Source organism: Salarias fasciatus, chromosome 2, assembly GCF_902148845.1.
Source record: "Salarias fasciatus chromosome 2, fSalaFa1.1, whole genome shotgun sequence".
In the NCBI taxonomy this organism is placed as follows: Eukaryota; Metazoa; Chordata; class Actinopteri; order Blenniiformes; family Blenniidae; genus Salarias; species Salarias fasciatus.
In genome coordinates this window covers 12,058,035-12,074,844 of record NC_043746.1, presented here as the reverse complement: position 1 = coordinate 12,074,844, position 16,810 = coordinate 12,058,035, and the positions used below count along the sequence as shown (strand labels likewise).

Genomic DNA, 16,810 nt, shown 5'->3' with positions numbered 1-16,810 from the left:
GGTTAATTCATATTTACTCAATATTTTCTATTTTCAGAGGAACATTGCACAACTTCCCTTAATTTAATCATGGAGAAACCCCATTTATTTGCATCGTGAGTGACATTTGTGTTGCTTACTCATCTCTCTGACACAGACTGTTCTTTGGCGTGTTTGACGTGACCGAAGATCCTTAGCGACAGTGTTTGGTTATAAACAAATTCCCCACAGCGTGCACAAAAGTGATGCTGATCATCCACCTTCTGTGGTTAATCCAGCTTGCAGTGAGTGGCTGGAGCTGAGAGCAGGGCCAACAGCAACACTGGAGCAGCCCAGATAAATCACACACACACACACACACACACACACACACACACGCGCGCGCGCGCGTTTAGAAACACTATTTCACCTCAAATGCAAGTTTTTTAAGTGTGTGAAGAAATCACGACTTGACACAGAAAAAAAACAAATAAAGGCTCAGTTTGATGAGAGCCAACCACTAAAATATTTGAAATTAACATTAACAGACACTCATTTCTGACTGTTTAAATTGGATGAAAACAGTTCAGTTTAACTTTTTTTCGGACAAACAGACGGGGTTATCCATCGTTGGCCGGTGAAGCGGTGAGCACCTGCGGGGCGGCGGACCGGGAGCACCGGGAGCACCGGGGAGGCGCCGCAGGAGGTGTGGCCGCGGCAGGGGGAGGGAGCGCAACCGGCAACCCTCCACCTCCAAGGATTTAACACTGCAGACAGGCACAAGCATCACCTCAACCGGGAAACGACTGGACGACACCTCACACAACCTCTCCAAGCAACAACAAAGTCTGAGCCATGTGCGGTAAGGCTTCATCTCCTGCTTTAAGCTTTTCAAAGTTGATGGAAAGATTTCGTGGATTCATTTGCATCGATGGACTGTGTGATGAAAAAAAAAAAAAGAGACGTTTCGCAAACTTCTGTAACTGGTTATTGATTTATGTCGTCCCTCGTCTTATAAAACCTTAAGAAATGTTAAAAAAGAGTCTTCAGTCCGAATCGCCACGCTTGATTTTTATGCGCTTGTTTTTCCTGATGAGCGTGAAGATCTTTACGCACGACTGCAACGTGTCAAGAGTTTTACGTACGGATGCAAACGACTATCATGACATTTACAGTCAAAAATACGAAATAATTGAGAAGCATTTTCCACGTGTTCTCGACTGAAGTTACTTTTCGTCCATCCGTTAAAGCTCCGCGTTCTCGGCTTCATCCAGAACCGACGGGCGCATCTCACGCCTTTCTTCAGCCTCGTCTCGTGTCGCCATATTCATTACATGGACCCTTCAGCCTTCAAGTCAATCTTTAACTTCCCTCGGCCTCGTGTCTGCAAGAAAGCGACTCAGATTGCGGGAGTTTTCACCGCGCCCTGATACCTGCCTGCCGATCCAACACTGCGCGCAATGTGCGCCCGTCAATGGCCAGCTGTGTGCCTGCGGGAGCAGAGCGGCCCGGGACATTCCTGCACACACACACACACACACACACACACACACACACACACAGAGAGACATTTAAACTGAATCATTTCCCCTCGGCATGCTGGGATAATACAGGAGGGAGGATCCCTCAGCACAGTGTCACTGTAATGTCCTAACTTTCCTTTCCACAGTATACAAGGAGTTGAATACAGTGACACGCTTTAAGATCCACAAGAAATACCAACAACTCCTTATGAGATCTGTCTGCTAAGTTTTTGTACAAGATTCATGTGCCATAACTATCACTACTTGATGTTAAGAAACTACAAATATTGTGCTCTGCAGTTTGGAACTGTCTTGGTTGCTCAGCCTCTCGGCTCCCAGAGCACTGAAGTTGTGTTTCTCCTTCTCTCAAAGGGATTTTTGCCTACCTGAATTACCGAGTGCCACGCACCAGAAAGGAGATATTTGAGACGCTGGTGAAGGGACTGCTGAGGCTGGAGTACAGAGGGTACGATTCAGCAGGTAAGACACTCGGTTACACAGAACTGCGAACACACAGGCGCACATTTAGGACATTTGGTTTGGGTATGTCCTCACAAACCGTCAGAATGAGGCTTACAGGTGAGGCACTTTATTTAACCTGTTACCCCTCGCCCAAATACCTACCCCAACCTTGTTCTCCACTCAGTTAAAACCAAAACCAAAGCTCTCAGATAACCGTAAGGGGTGTGAACAAGAGGGATATGCCCTCACTTTTAAAATCCCTCATAGTTTAAGAATGAAAATCTTCCATATAAAAAAAGATAGTAACACCAACGCATACAAATACTGCACAGGCAAATCCTGCTGCTCGTCATCACCTGTCAGTCATGTTTAAAATTACACCACATGTATCAGGACAACTTTAAATTCCAAAATTTAGTAACATGAACATTTACTGCAGTGTGTGATCGGATCATTGTTTGTTTTTTGAAGACCATTAGCACACCCTAAACCATTTGGAGGTAGTGTAGAATGAAGAAAAACTGGTGCTTCCAGTGACAGCCAGGATCTGTGGTAGGCTTTGATTGCCATCATGCAGTGAGACATTCCATCTTAAAACCAAACCAGAAATGTAACTTGCTCCATATAAAAACTTTGGGAATGAAAACATTGGCTGTGCTGATTTTTTTAAGGACCGCTTTTGTTTTATCTCGGCCAAATCACCAAATGTCATGTGAATCACCAGAAATCGTATATTGACCAACCTCGTTCAGGATCTTGGAACAATCTATCATTGCATTCAGCTGTTGGGATACTGGCCAGCCATCCTACGTGTGCCAATGGCGCACGTTTATGCACATTAATAGGGTGTGACCAAGGTTCAAACAAACTGGAATCATGTGCTGAAACTCCGCAGTAACATCTAAAGCAGGACCTGTCAGCTTTTCACAAAGCACACCCATGCATTCTTTCTGTTTGCTTATCCTATTTGAGCAGGATAGCGTTTGTTTTGCTGGACAGAAGCACTTTAAGTCACATACAGTCACACCCAAATGACAAACAACAACTTCTAATGAATCAAATCTCATGTTACTGTAGTTACTCCAATTATTCCTACTCTGGACTTTCACAATTAACTTTTTATTGTTTTGTAATGAAGATTATGTGTCCTCTCAGCTCCGAACTTCATATGTCTGTCAATTACCTTTCTGAATAAACAATAACAATAAATCCCCTCACCTCGTCTCTTTTCAGGCATTGCGGTGGACGGCCCCAACAAGTCGACCACTGACATCAACGGCAACAAAATCTGTATGATCAAGAAGACCGGGAAGGTCAAGGCTCTGGACGAGGAGCTCTACAGTGAGTTTATGCACTTTTTATTCTATTTTGTAGCAGATGATAGACATTAGAATATAGTTGTAGTATTCTGTAGTGTCTGTTACTGATAATATCCTTATTAAAGGACTTCCCATCATGCTCAGATGTTCTTTCCAGCGCCGAAAGCATGACGCCTCTTGTCTTCCACCTCTTGTTCTGCATTCATCTTTCTTTGAAGTCCGCTGCTCAGGCTGCGTTTGTGCTTTGCCTGTTCAGAAAAAGACTCACTGGACCTGGACGAGGAGCTGAACACACACTTTGGCATCGCTCACACCCGATGGGCGACGCACGGAGAACCCAGCGCTCTCAACTGCCACCCTCAGCGCTCCGACAAAGACAACGGTAACATGTGCTTCTGTTTAGTGACTTTATGTGACCTTCGTCCATCCTGCCCTGTCTTGGCTCTTCAGCTTGGAATGATCGACCAAAGCAAATGAGAATGGAAGAAACTGAGTTATAGAGGTGAAATTCCCAAACAAAGGATAGCATTTAAAGAACTCTCGGTTGCAGTCATCAGACCTTCACAATTTTGGAAAAAGTTGTACTTTTGAACCAATGCGTCAAACCTATTTTCACTCATTTTACTGTATCTTTTTGTGCTCGTCAATTCTTTTCTTAATTGTATGCTGTCACTGTCTGGATTTTTGCTGTCTTCAATTATAATTATTTTCCTTTGTGTCCTGAAACAAAACAAAGCAAAACAAAGCAAAGCAGACGTCAGAATGACCTTTTCATTTAATCTATGGATGTAGGTCGTTGTTATTAACCTTAATTATGAGTTAAGGATGTGCACACCACACCCTCACAGTTCTGGCTTGATAATCAAATATACACCCATCAGCCAGGATAATATGTTCCACATTTGTAGGTGTAGCTCCTATTAAAAACTTGTTTACGCTGGACTGCAGCCAATCTGCTTACATGATACCTTGTTAACATGTTTTGTGTGTCTAAAAGTCACATTGTAGCAAAGATAAGTGTCCAGAACCTGATGCCTGCCTGTCTCTCAGATGTGAAGTTGTGTCTTGTATTGTTGCTCAGTTCCTCAGCAGTTACTGCTCCACTGACCTCTGATCCTTCTCTCCAATTAAAATGTTTCTGTTCGTTTCAGAGTTTGTCGTCATCCACAACGGCATCATTACCAACTACAAGGAGCTGAAGAAGTACCTGGTGAGCCATTATTCTCCTCTCAGTCCATGGCCTCGTTTTCCTCATGCACTGATTATCTGTGATCAAGCTAATCTTATCTGACGAGCACAAGACCGACTATTCCAAAGCTCTGGTTTAGACATTTGTTGTATGTATTTCACTTGTAGATTGACAAATTTAACAAGCCTATGTTAATTATTTAAGAAAATTGAAACAATTGCTGCCGACAAAGAGGATTTTAACTGTGGCCATAGGCTTGGTTAAATCTGTCTTTTTGTGTTGGTCCTGAACTGGATGAAGCAGGGAAGTTCGGGGGAGATTTGTTTTTCTTTTTGTACACTGTCACAGTGTTTTGAGAAATTCTGCAAGATGTAAACATTCTAGAGAGGCAGCTGATTCAAATCCCGTCCCATATACAATCCCAAACACACCCATCACGTGCCTGGGGAGGCCGTACGGTCACTTCCAGGCTCGTAGATAAATAAATGCTTTTATGACCGTTGGAGAAATGGAAAGAGGTGGTGCCAGCCAGGCTGTTTTGGCTTCATATCGTTCTTCAGCACGCCACTGAAGGGCCCTTCATACATTGTTAAATGGCCAGTTAGTCCTGTTTTTTCAGACTTCAATCACATAATCCACTAAACCAAAGTCACTGTGAGGCGAGAGCGCTAACCACTGCCCCACTGTGCAGCTGCCAAGAAGGATTTCACAAAACAATGTTTACCAGTCACTTATTGCCTTACTTTTTAAGCACTTTGTTTGTGTGTTGGGAGCCATCGTTCTCTGCAGTCAAATTAACTCGATCATAATCGGACCCCTCCTTAATGAATGTAGCATTATCTGTAACATTGAGACAAAATACGTTTGTCTTCAAGAGACTTCTGACGGTGAGCTGGATTGTGAAACAGCTTTTTGTTTTTGAACTGGATGGCTCTGCTTAACTCATCGGACCTTTCTAAGAAAGATTCAACTGGAATTAACAGGCAATAATACAACAAACTTGCTGCACCCATATAGTTAGATTGTTTTAAGCCATAGTTGGAATGCCAACTATCTGTTCGCACATTAAGCTTCAGCAAAAAGCTTTTTGCTTTATGGAAATAAACCATTCTCACATGGTAATGCTGATGATAACCCAATGCAAGAGCAGTGGATGTAAAAATGAAGAAACAATCCTGTGTATGAGCATTGAAGACACATTTTTGCTGAATATGTGAGCACATGTGTTGAGTGTGGGAAGTGAGGAGAATTGAAGCGCTAAGGGAGATATTAATATTTTGATATCTTGGTCACTTCCGGATGATGTATTAAAAGGAGATATTACCATACAGTTGGTTTAATTGAAATGCCACAATGTTGGCTAAAATCTCAGGATTTCAAATGATTCAGATGGATCTGTTGGAAAGTTTCTGCATTATTACAGGATGACATGCAGTGTGTATTCAGTGATTAATTATGTTGTCCTAAATGATCTTGTACCTCCTCAGATGACCAAAGGATATGAGTTTGAGTCAGAGACGGACACAGAAGTGATCCCAAAGCTGATCAAATACGTTTATGATGAGCGAGAGAGCAACAGCGTCTCCTTCTCCACCCTGGTAGAGAGGGTCATCCAACAACTGGTGAGTAGCAACAATAAACTTTTCAGCACGATACAGGCACAGTCTCCTTCTGGCAACACCGTAAAAACAATATCCTACTATTGATTCAGTTAACTTGCCAAGGAGATGGAAATTTTTACCAGCAGCTTCCTGGTAGCTGTGAAGGTTAAGATTATGCTGCTGAGTGTCATAAAGTGTGTCTCACAAACGCATAGAAGTCTTTGCTCATTTTACACTGTGTGAGGCTGTTTAAATTTCCTGGCCATTAAAACACAGTACGCCATGACAAAAAAACAAAACATGAACCATGGCAACCGCCCCAACAGCATCACTAGAAACATCACCACTCGCAGAAAACAAGTTTTTTTTTTTTTTTTAAATGAGATGAAGCAAACGGACTTTTTTCCATTGTGTGAGTAATGCCTCAGAGCTACAGACTCTCGCGTCAGAGGGCCGGGGCAGACCAAAGGAGCCATGCTGGATCCGGAGTAATGGGAACCAGATAGTTCAGATACTCAGAAACAGCCACATAGTCATGATAAACCCACCGCTTACCCCCCCCCCCCCCCCCCCCCCCCCCAACCACCCCCGCTTTCGCCACAACCTCTGCAGATCCCAGTCACTCCTGTTTATTCACTCCTAACCACCACCGGCAGTCTTGTAGTCACCGCTGTCGAAACACAGCTGATGTTTTACAATAGAGGTCTTATTTCTCGGAGCCCCCCCCACCGCCCCCCGCCACTTCCCAACATTCAACCGCACCCCCACTGCAGCGTCCAGCCCCGCAGAGCCGGGGGGGAAGCCCTCCTCTTTTAGGAGAACTCTCTTTCCTGGGATACCTGGCTGCTTTGACGTTAGCCATTAAAATCTTTGAGGTTTAATTGTTTCTTTGCTCTAAAAGCTGAATTCAGGATTTATTGACTTTGAGTCTAATGTAAACCTTCTGTCCTGCTTCTCTTTGTGTCAGGAGGGTGCTTTCGCTCTGGTCTTTAAAAGCCGTCATTTCCCTGGAGAGGCTGTGTCGACCAGGTTAGTCTGAACACACACACACACACACACATACACACACACACCTCCACGGACTCCAGAATGAGTCACTTCTGTGATTATCACTGCGAAGCGAGGGGAAAGATGGCTTCACGTGACGTCTCTGTTGCACGCATGTTATCTTAGCTTATCTTTACTTGAAAGGGGAAAGCTGTTTGGATCATAATTTTTCACAATCGCAAGTAGCCGTGCTTGTTATAATTGCTCATGTGAACTCATAAGCACGCCATTCTTTCTCCTGTCTGTGTCAGTACAAGCTGCTTCTTAAGAGCAGAAGTTGAATTGGGGTTCTCCTCCTTGTCTCCTGGGCCTCGGACTCCTTGGCAGCACCTCCTCTGTGACTCATTAACACAGAGACGAGACGACAGAGTTTCCTGTTTCAGCTTCATGAAATGTGTATGAGCCATATTCAGACTCCTGGTTAATTCCTTTTTTTTTTTAATCATTTCGTGTTACGGTTTTCCTGCTTCAGTGGGCTGTTATTGACCAGGAAGGAGGAAGACTGTTGCAGCAAATAAGTGAGCTCATAAGAAAGAGAGAGAGATAAGTGGGCTTTATAACTCAGGGTTTGTGCAAACAGATCCGATGGCAGTAACTATTGTTGTCAAGGCTGCTTCTTGGCACAGTAAATCTTTGTAATCTGAGTTAACCTACTTTAATGTTTCTGTTGCAAAGATCCTGTTGTGGCTCATCCAGTGTGTTGACTGGTCAGTGCCGTCTGCCACGACGGAGGGACGTGAGATGTTTGGAATTATCTCGTGAGGCTTGTTGCCGCCCACTTTATGTCCTGAAGATCAATCTCCCAGCAGGACTTTCTCTGTCTTCGTCAGCAGCTCATCTTTATCTGACCTTTCTTCTACTATTCTTCCATTTTCTCCTTTTTCTGAGCCGCCCAGTCCTTCTCTTACTCAGACCTCTGTCATCCATTTCCTTCTCCTTCTCTCTTCTCTCTCCCTCCTTCAGCGTAAATATTATATTGGACAGCGACCACATGTTTCTGTTTGCAAACCTCCCTTTTCAAGCCCCACACCCCTTGAAACAAGCCGATTTCCTGCGTCACCACGGCCCCTGGGAAGGGCTAAGGAGAGAGAAAAGAGGCATCCAGACAAAAGAAAATTGATAAGTGAGGAGTGGCTTTTTAAAGCTCAGGAATCGTAATGAATAACTGGCCGTGAGGAGGCTTGGTCTTGAGGCACTCCTGGTACCGTACGTGTTAGGTTTCTATTTCAAGGTTATTCCCCTGCCTCCTCCCTCACCTGAGACATGTGGTGGTACCTTCCATGTGGGAGACGCCCACATGCAGCCAGCGGCCAATGAAGAGCAGCGGTTTTGCTTCAGAAGGCGTCTCAAACTTAAAGGGATGTTAATAAATAGACGCTCGGTTTACATACCGGCCTCGGGGGAGTGATTGAAAAAAGAGCTCTTGTTGAAATGACTAAATATATAAAGGAAAGAGTGAAGGAGAGTAGAGGTCAACAGGAAGTTTTCAAATGTATTCTGCTGTGATTGGAATCATACAGGAGGATAAGATGTCAGGGCAAAGCACCAAGTGAGAAGAGAGTGTATCCGACATTGTTGCCTCCAAAACCTAATCCTTCCCGAACACTTTCTCCCCCTTCCCCTCCGCTTGCCTCATTCTTGTCTCTGCAGGAGAGGAAGTCCGCTGCTCATTGGTGTGCGAAGCGAGCACAAGCTGTCGACCGAGCAGATCCCCGTCCAGTACAACAGTGGTGAGCTCTGTTCTCGTGTTTGTCTGCCATTATCCCCTTACACTGCGCCCCGAGCCCCTTCCCGCATGCAGGCCGAGCGCAGACGCGCTGTAGGTCCTCGCAGCACACGGCAGTAAAAACAGCTGTGAGTCCTTCGCCCAGGGGAGTGTCCCGGATATCAGATTTAATACGACAGCACTCACCAAAGCTGCTGCTTCAACACAGAAAGAGAGAAAGAAACTGGACTTCTTAAACTGGTTGTGCATATGTGGCATGAAAGACACGCTGAATGCACGACATATAACACCATCTCTCACACGATGGTGCGTTTAAAAGGCAAAGACGAGACTTCACCTGGAATCCTACACACAACTGTGTGCAGAGAGGATCTGACTGATTCTCTCTGATGGAGCCTGAAAAAAAAACAAATCCACACGAACTGCCAAAGTCACTCTGCTCCACTGTAGAAGTGATACGAGATGTTTGGTTACTCTGTTGTTTTATTGTGCAATAATACTGAAGAATATTCTTAGAAAACCCTTTCTCCCCGGATTTTGCCAGAAACTCCTGTAGTTTTAGAAGAGGTGTTTGGAAAATTCAGCACTTCCTGGAAAGAGTTGAGGTCAATATCACAGAATGAGCAACGATGCAGGCAGAGATTTGGCTTGAGTACCTGTATGGCTTCAAACCTCAATAATTTAATGACTTACTCATTATTAACTGGTAGTAATAATCTACTGCTCATGTTTCTTTACTTTTCTCAGGAATGTGTCTTCATGTTCTTATCAGTTTGAGTCTGGAGTGTGGCTGGCTCAAAGTTCAAGGCAGACTGGTTTGGGGGTGGTGGTGGTGGTGGGGGTTGGGGGGGGGGATCTTGTTTGGTAGTTGTAAAACACTTCTATTTCCAGGCAATACTTCAGACATGAGGATAATGTCGGTACCGTCACACGTTCTCGATATGGTGTCCCGATTATCTTCAGTTACTTCATAAACATGTCGTATATGTTGTCTTACAATAGAACGCTATCTGAATTACAAAGAGCAGATTAGTGCAGTTGAACATTCACCAGGATGGCTTCTGTGTGTTTCACTGCTCTCCACACTCCCAGTATAGAAATCTAACTTTTTCTTCCCTGTTTATAGAGTACAATCAAAAATAGATGAGAAATAATATGTTGTGCATTGATGATGAGGATGAGGATGATGATGATGTTGAGCAATGGAAGCCTCGAGGTTAGGAAAGCAGTGCTGCTTTGAACCAACGGCTGCTCAGGTTGCATCAGGACGGGTTTTAGTCTAAAACCTTGGCCAAATCTCACGTGTGGATCACATGATTAACTGCGTTGGCCTCGGAAGGCAGCAGCCAAAACAAATCTTCCTTTTGTGCTTCCCTCGAGCAAGAAAAAAGTATTTTCTTTTATGGGTGGTGTCTGTGCTCGGTGTCCCCAGACATCACAGAGAGGATAAACTACAACACACGCAGAAATGTTCAGGACATGAACACTACCTTCACTCTGATGATTTTCTCATGAAGCTGTTAAACTTGCACTTTTTTTTTGGTTGACAGCAGTAAGACAGATGGTAGATTAATACTTTTACTTTTAATTTTGTCTCAAAAAATACAAACATTTCGACCACCAAACCAGGAAATGGTTCCCTGTGTGGTTCTTCTGTACTGTGCCGTGGCTGCACACAGTATCTCTGAATGTGTTCGCAATCGTGTCTGTCATTGAAATTAATAAGTTACTCCCCTTAGGAAACTAGTTATTACTGCTGTGTGACAAAAGAAGATATCATAGCATCTGCGCCAAGCATGACAAATGAAGTGCCCATGTCCTTGTTTAATACACCAGGAAGCAAAATACTATTGTGCTGAATATCCAGAAAAACCTGTTTCCATTCAGTGACATATTGAGAGCAAGAGAATTATTTCACGCCATTGTGATCCGTTTAGTCTCAAACGGCGCGAGTGTGACCTCTGACTCTTGAACTTTGAACTTGCAGTTCACAAAGGGGGAGTGCAGGAGAAGAACAGCCACAACCGATCTGGCTGCTCCAGCACGATCGACTCTGTGGGGGACGGCAGAGCTGTGGAGTATTACTTTGCATCTGACGCCAGGTGAGGAAGACGTTATCTGTAATAGACAAAGTGTAAGATTTTATGATTAAATGACATTCGACATATTTTCAATGTCACCAATATCTTCCTTCTCTGTTGTTACAATAACAGTGATTCCAAAAGAAGCTAGAATTGAATACATCAAACGGATTCTGTCATTATTTCAGCCGATCTGTCTGTATCCATCCACAGTGCCATCATCGAGCACACCAACAAGGTGTTGTACCTGGAGGACGATGACATTGCGGTGGTGAAAGAGGGGAAACTCTCAATCCTCAGAATGAAACGGAAGGCCGGAGACGATCCAGTCCGAGCTATTCAGACCCTGCAGATGGAGATGCAGCAGATCATGAAGGGTAAGAGGGGTGATCAGTTTAGACAAGATTCATGCTTCATTAAATGGATCTGATGCATGCAGGAGGAGAAAATAAAGCCTCCAGTTGCTCAACCAACAGATACCTGCTGTACTTGCTCGCCCTCTGCTGGCAGATTCAGAAAAACAGTTTTTATTTGTTTTAATTTTCCACATTGCAGTAACTCCATGTTTTATGTTTCACACCCATGATGAGAAGTTTGTGCATATGTGCTGTTTCTGTATTTCAGGAAATTTCGAAGCCTTCATGCAGAAGGAGATCTTTGAGCAGCCCGAGTCGGTTGTCAACACGATGAGAGGCCGCATTTGTTTTGACACTAACACAGGTGATCATTTACTTCACAATCTTTACTGCCTTTAACAGTAGAAAATATGTTGCTGTCCTATCAGGTAGATGATTCCTGATCATTTGTAATATCCTGGCAACCTGTCTGTGAACCCAGCGATTTGCCAAGTGTCAGCTACGATAAGCTGCAGCGCCATGCAGCCCTGGGTGAATACAACAGAAATACAGAATGGATATACAGCCGTACTAACTGCAGATTGTTGGGAGTTTGTCGGTCCCAGCCGCCTGTGGGTGAAGGCAGGTTGAGGTTTGAACAGGTCTGCAGGTCCGTCACAGGACAAACAGAGGGACGATTACATGGAGACAATCGCACATGTGGGACGTTTAGACTCACCAGTTAACCCCATACATGTTTTTGCTCCGGGGGAGGAAACCACAGTACTTCCACGCATGAAGGCCTCAAACTAGGGATATTCTTGATGTACGGAAGAGTGGTAATAAATACCACAAGGTGAACTCTAGTGTGATCCAGTGCCACAGCTCTGCCATTAGTCCTCCCTTCACACAGTCAGTAAAGTCCAGGATTTGAGGTTGTAGTTCATCCTGATGCTGAGCTGAACTGAAATCTTGCGTGAGGCGTTTCAGCTCAATGTCACTACAGTTTAAGACCCTTAAAATAAATGTGAAGGTAAATGAAAACTTATATCAGAATATCAAAGCAATCACCATGGAATGTATATTATTGATGACAATTATTAACGCTTTTATCTGTCTTGACGTTTATTTCCTCAGTGGTGCTTGGAGGGCTGAAGGACCACCTGAAAGAGATCAAACGCTGCAGACGGCTGATCATGATCGGTTGTGGCACAAGTTTCCATGCTGCAGTCGCTGTGAGTCGTGCTACCAAGCTTTATTTTTAACCCGGTGTAGGCTGGATGACGTTGTAGTTTGTGGAAAAACAATACCGGCATATAAAACCGAGATGTGACTGCACTGTCTGGGTGGAGCGTGACCGTGACACAGCTGCCTTTATTTACTTTCCCTCAGACCAGACAGATCCTGGAGGAGCTGACAGAACTGCCGGTCATGGTGGAGCTGGCCAGCGATTTCCTGGACCGCAACACGCCCGTTTTCAGAGACGACGTGTGTTTCTTTATCAGCCAGTCAGGTGATAACAGCACACAGCATGCAGTCTGTCGACACACCATTTTTTCCCCCCTCACTCCAAAGACAATGGAAGTTTTCCTCATCTGCTGTATCTCATGTGTTTTATTTTTCTCCCTCAGGAGAGACAGCAGACACTTTAATGGCTCTGCGCTACTGTAAGAGCCGGGGCGCGCTCACAGTGGGGATTACCAACACGGTGGGCAGCTCCATCTGCAGAGAGACCGACTGTGGCGTCCACATCAATGCCGGGCCTGAGATCGGAGTGGCCAGCACCAAGGTATGGTCCATACTGTGGAAACGTCTCAAGTTTGCTGCTCATTTCCAGCAAGATTACTGTTCTTCCATTCTTGGAGTTACATAAGTGTTTGTCCCGTGTGTCATCCAGGCTTATACCAGTCAGTTCGTGGCTCTCATCATGTTTGCCCTGATGATGAGTGAGGACAGAATCTCCCTTCGGCAGAGAAGACTGGAGATCATCAACGACCTCAAGATGCTTCCCGGTGAGTTCTCCGATAAACACTAACAAGCAGGTTCACACCCCAGCCCAGCGTGGGGGAGCATCTTCAATGATCCAGTGCTACAGGCAGGATCAGCCAGGCAGCTCAGAGGGCGTCAAGCAGGGGAAAAGGGCAAATATTCACTGATACACTCACTGTGTGACGCCGGCCCGATCCTTCTTTTACCTCCTAGAACATATCAAGAAAGTTTTGTCCCTGGATGACAAAATCAAGGACATTGCCAATGAGCTGTATCAGCAGAGGTCCCTTCTCGTTATGGGCCGAGGGTTCAACTACGCCACCTGCCTCGAGGGGGCGCTGGTAAGTTTAAAATCTTTCCAAACTGCAGTTCATTTCTCTAATCACTAATGGGTTGGATGTTGTAACAGCTGTAATATTGTGTGCACTTTATGTTTGAGTTCTTAATTTTTCACACTGGTGTGTCCACTCTATTCTCAATCTTATGCAGAAAATTAAGGAGATCACGTACATGCACTCGGAGGGCATCCTGGCGGGAGAGCTGAAACACGGCCCTCTGGCGCTCATAGATCGAGAAATGCCCGTTATCATGGTGATCATGAGAGATGCCTGCTACATTAAGTGCCAGAATGCTCTTCAACAAGTCACTGCCAGATCAGTAAGTCCCTGTAAACAAACAGTCCCGCAGGCCTCGGCGCCTAAAAATACACTTCTCTACAGATGATATAATCAGAGAGTAGCGAAAATGAATTAACTGAACTTAACTTGATGTTTCTGATCTCGCTCTCTCCACCTCTCTGCATCAGGGCCGACCCATCATCATCTGCAGCCAGGATGACGACGAGGTGACCAAGAACGCCTACCAGAGCGTCGCGCTGCCCCACATTGTGGACTGTCTGCAGGGCATCCTCAGCGTCATTCCTCTGCAGCTGCTGTCGTTCCACTTGGCCGTGCTGCGAGGATATGATGTAAGTGGTTCGTCCGACCCAGCCTCTGTCGCTTCCATGTGCGACACACTTTATTATTATCTAACAGGTTATTTTCAGTTGATGCCTGGAAAAAAAAAATAAGCATGAAAATTTGATTAATGACTAGACCTTGAGAATCAGAGAAAAACATAACAATTATGGTACTTATGTCTTTCTGTGAAATCTTTTCCCATCAGTTCATATATAAATACTGAATTAAAAAAAAGCCCAATTTATGAATAGCTTCATAAATATTTGTCAGCCACGTGAGATTATATTCAGTTCTCTAAATTCATCACAACCAACACTGAGGGGAAGTGGGAAGGTACAGATACTCTGAGAAGAAGTTCAGTGAAAGACATCCATTCAGTTTTTATAGACATGTTAAAGTCACGCTAATCATAAATGTAAGTAGGAACAAATGTGTTTCCTCATAGCAATGTGAAATCCCTTCAATTCTTTGTACGTTAAAAAATTTGGTATTCAAATACCTGCAGCGCACACATACTTTCAATATGGTTATTGATTAGATTACAAACCTGCTGTGTGTCTGGGTAGTTTCTCATTTATCATTTACATAATATCTACTGCACACCCTTCTCCAGTCATTGCATAGATTATATAGTTATGCACTGTTACTCTCTTTTTACTTTTTAATATGACCTCAAGGGCTGCACTAATACAGTGCAGTAGAAAATCAATGCTAATATCATGTAAAGAACTGAGAAGTATCAAAAAGTTGTGAATGACTGATCACATATCCATGACAGTAACAAATCGCTTTCTCTTTTTTTCTAGGTTGATTGTCCCAGAAACTTGGCCAAATCTGTGACAGTGGAATAATTACAGTTCCCAAAGCCCAGGAGACGAGAGGAGAGGAGAGGAGAGGAGAGGAGAGGAGAGGAGAGGAGAGGAGAGGCTTCAAGAGATTTACAGTGCAATTGTGCAATCAAATATTTGATGCGTGTGTGCGAGTGTATATAGTGATGTGTGTGTGTGCGTGTGAGTGTGTGTCAGGCCGTGGGGCTGAAATTGTATGTACGGATGCCTTTTGAGAGTTGAGGTGAGAGGCAAACAGCAGAAAAAAACATGTATAGACTACAATGAACTGTTAAAGAGAGAGAAAATGTGAAATGGGACCAGTACACTGCTGAGAATAGGCCACTGGCATTTTGGCCATGTGGAGCAATCTATGAAAACACAGTTCATGCAGCCAAAGTAACCTACTGTGCCTTCTTTTTATAACAAGTTGAGCCAAAAATATGTTTTAGTCTTAACAGTGAAGCATCAAAACGGCAGAATGAAGTGTTTACAGTTGTGCAATATTAGGACCAAGCGTACACTATGAATGTACACTATCATGAGGTGATCATCTCTCCTTTTTTTAGGGATCCTAAATGTTCATGGGGGCTTCTCACCTCACCACCCCTGGAGAAAATGTAGGAATAATAATTTTCACAGACTTCGATAACAGGCTTATGAAGAGCCTAATTTCATATATTTCACTGTAATCACTGTGCCTGGTGGTGGGCCAGTAATCCATAGCTTTAATAATCATTTTATACTGTTGTTCCATTTTAATTTAATACATTTCCAAAGTCAGTTTGTGGTAGCACAGGGAAGGGTTTTTGCTTTTTTTCCCTCCAGACCTTCTATACTTGTTGTCATTAAATTGAGCATTTATTTAAAGAACAATCATGCAGCAAAAAAATTGTCATCACCTCTAGTAATTGAATTTTATCAACCATTGGTATGGGTTTATAATAAATATATTATTCTATATTTAACTGTTTTTTGTAAGAGATGATATGGTTTTTATCTTCATTGATAATTAGATTTTATATTTTCATGTATACATAAACGGGCACTATCAATCAATAAACAAAACTTCCTATTTAAAGTGTAAAGATGTCTCTCCTTTCTGCTTTTTCACTTACATGAAGCTTAATGCATTCACTTATAGAAAGCCGTTTTTGATGTCATGGTTCAATAATGATTTTGTTTAAGTTGAAAACACATAACACAATCACTGGTGACTGTGAAATGTAAATCTTCTTCTGTTAAATATTGTACAGTGCAATAGCTCAATTCTTAGTACATCAGTTGCCACCCTGCATATAATAAATATTGTTTCCTGAACACAAAAGGCAAATCTTTAGAAAAGTGCTTTTATGCTTGAGGCTTTTAGAGGGAGAAATATTTCACCAGAATTACCCCAAACAAAAAAATGGGTCATAAAATATAACAAGGAAACATGTTACTTGTCTTAGTTAGAAACACCATTCCTGTTCTGAGGTTGTCTCGTTGTTGCCAGTGAACCAAGTTGTTTATAGTGAAGCGTTATGAAGAATGTTATCAGGTTCATTCTTATTGGAGATGCATCAGTAGACTTGCATCAGATAGAAGAGAAGCCATCTCCACCATGTCTCCCACCACCTTTCTCTGGAAAGAAGTACTAAAGCATCAGATGAAGGCCCAACAGCTTCTTTCCATAAACTAAGAGGAAAATTCATGGACACACACACACACACACACACACACACACACACACACACACACACACACACACACACACGATCACTGCTTTTTAAATAGATCTGAAATCAACTGAAA

The 16,810-nt window shown here is 43.5% G+C and overlaps 1 protein-coding gene across 2 annotated transcripts; it reads left to right on the top strand.

Moving 5' to 3' along the window:
- The first annotated feature begins 714 nt into the window (after positions 1-714).
- Positions 715-16,092, top strand: gfpt2 (glutamine-fructose-6-phosphate transaminase 2). 2 transcript variants are annotated; one of them, XM_030101789.1, is made up of 20 exons: positions 715-820; positions 1,854-1,961; positions 3,177-3,284; positions 3,519-3,644; positions 4,414-4,472; positions 5,939-6,073; positions 7,020-7,081; positions 8,750-8,829; positions 10,813-10,927; positions 11,120-11,283; positions 11,531-11,626; positions 12,379-12,476; positions 12,634-12,754; positions 12,873-13,030; positions 13,139-13,253; positions 13,444-13,571; positions 13,720-13,887; positions 14,036-14,197; positions 14,996-15,060; positions 15,101-16,092. In XM_030101789.1, exons 1-19 carry the CDS (start codon positions 814-816, stop codon positions 15,038-15,040), a joined length of 2,055 nt encoding a protein of 684 aa, XP_029957649.1. In that variant the 5' UTR covers positions 715-813; the 3' UTR covers positions 15,041-15,060; positions 15,101-16,092. The 2 variants fall into 2 exon arrangements, with proteins under 2 accessions (XP_029957649.1, XP_029957640.1); XM_030101780.1 differs by having other exon boundaries at positions 14,996-16,092.
- Positions 16,093-16,810: the final 718 nt, after the last annotated feature.

Bases quoted from the DNA above. Each gene is read 5' to 3' on its own strand.
- gfpt2 (XM_030101789.1), top strand. The intron at 10,928-11,119 runs GTGAGGAAGACG...ATCCATCCACAG, and splicing joins TACTTTGCATCTGACGCCAG to TGCCATCATCGAGCACACCA. The intron at 13,031-13,138 runs GTATGGTCCATA...TGTGTCATCCAG, and splicing joins TCGGAGTGGCCAGCACCAAG to GCTTATACCAGTCAGTTCGT.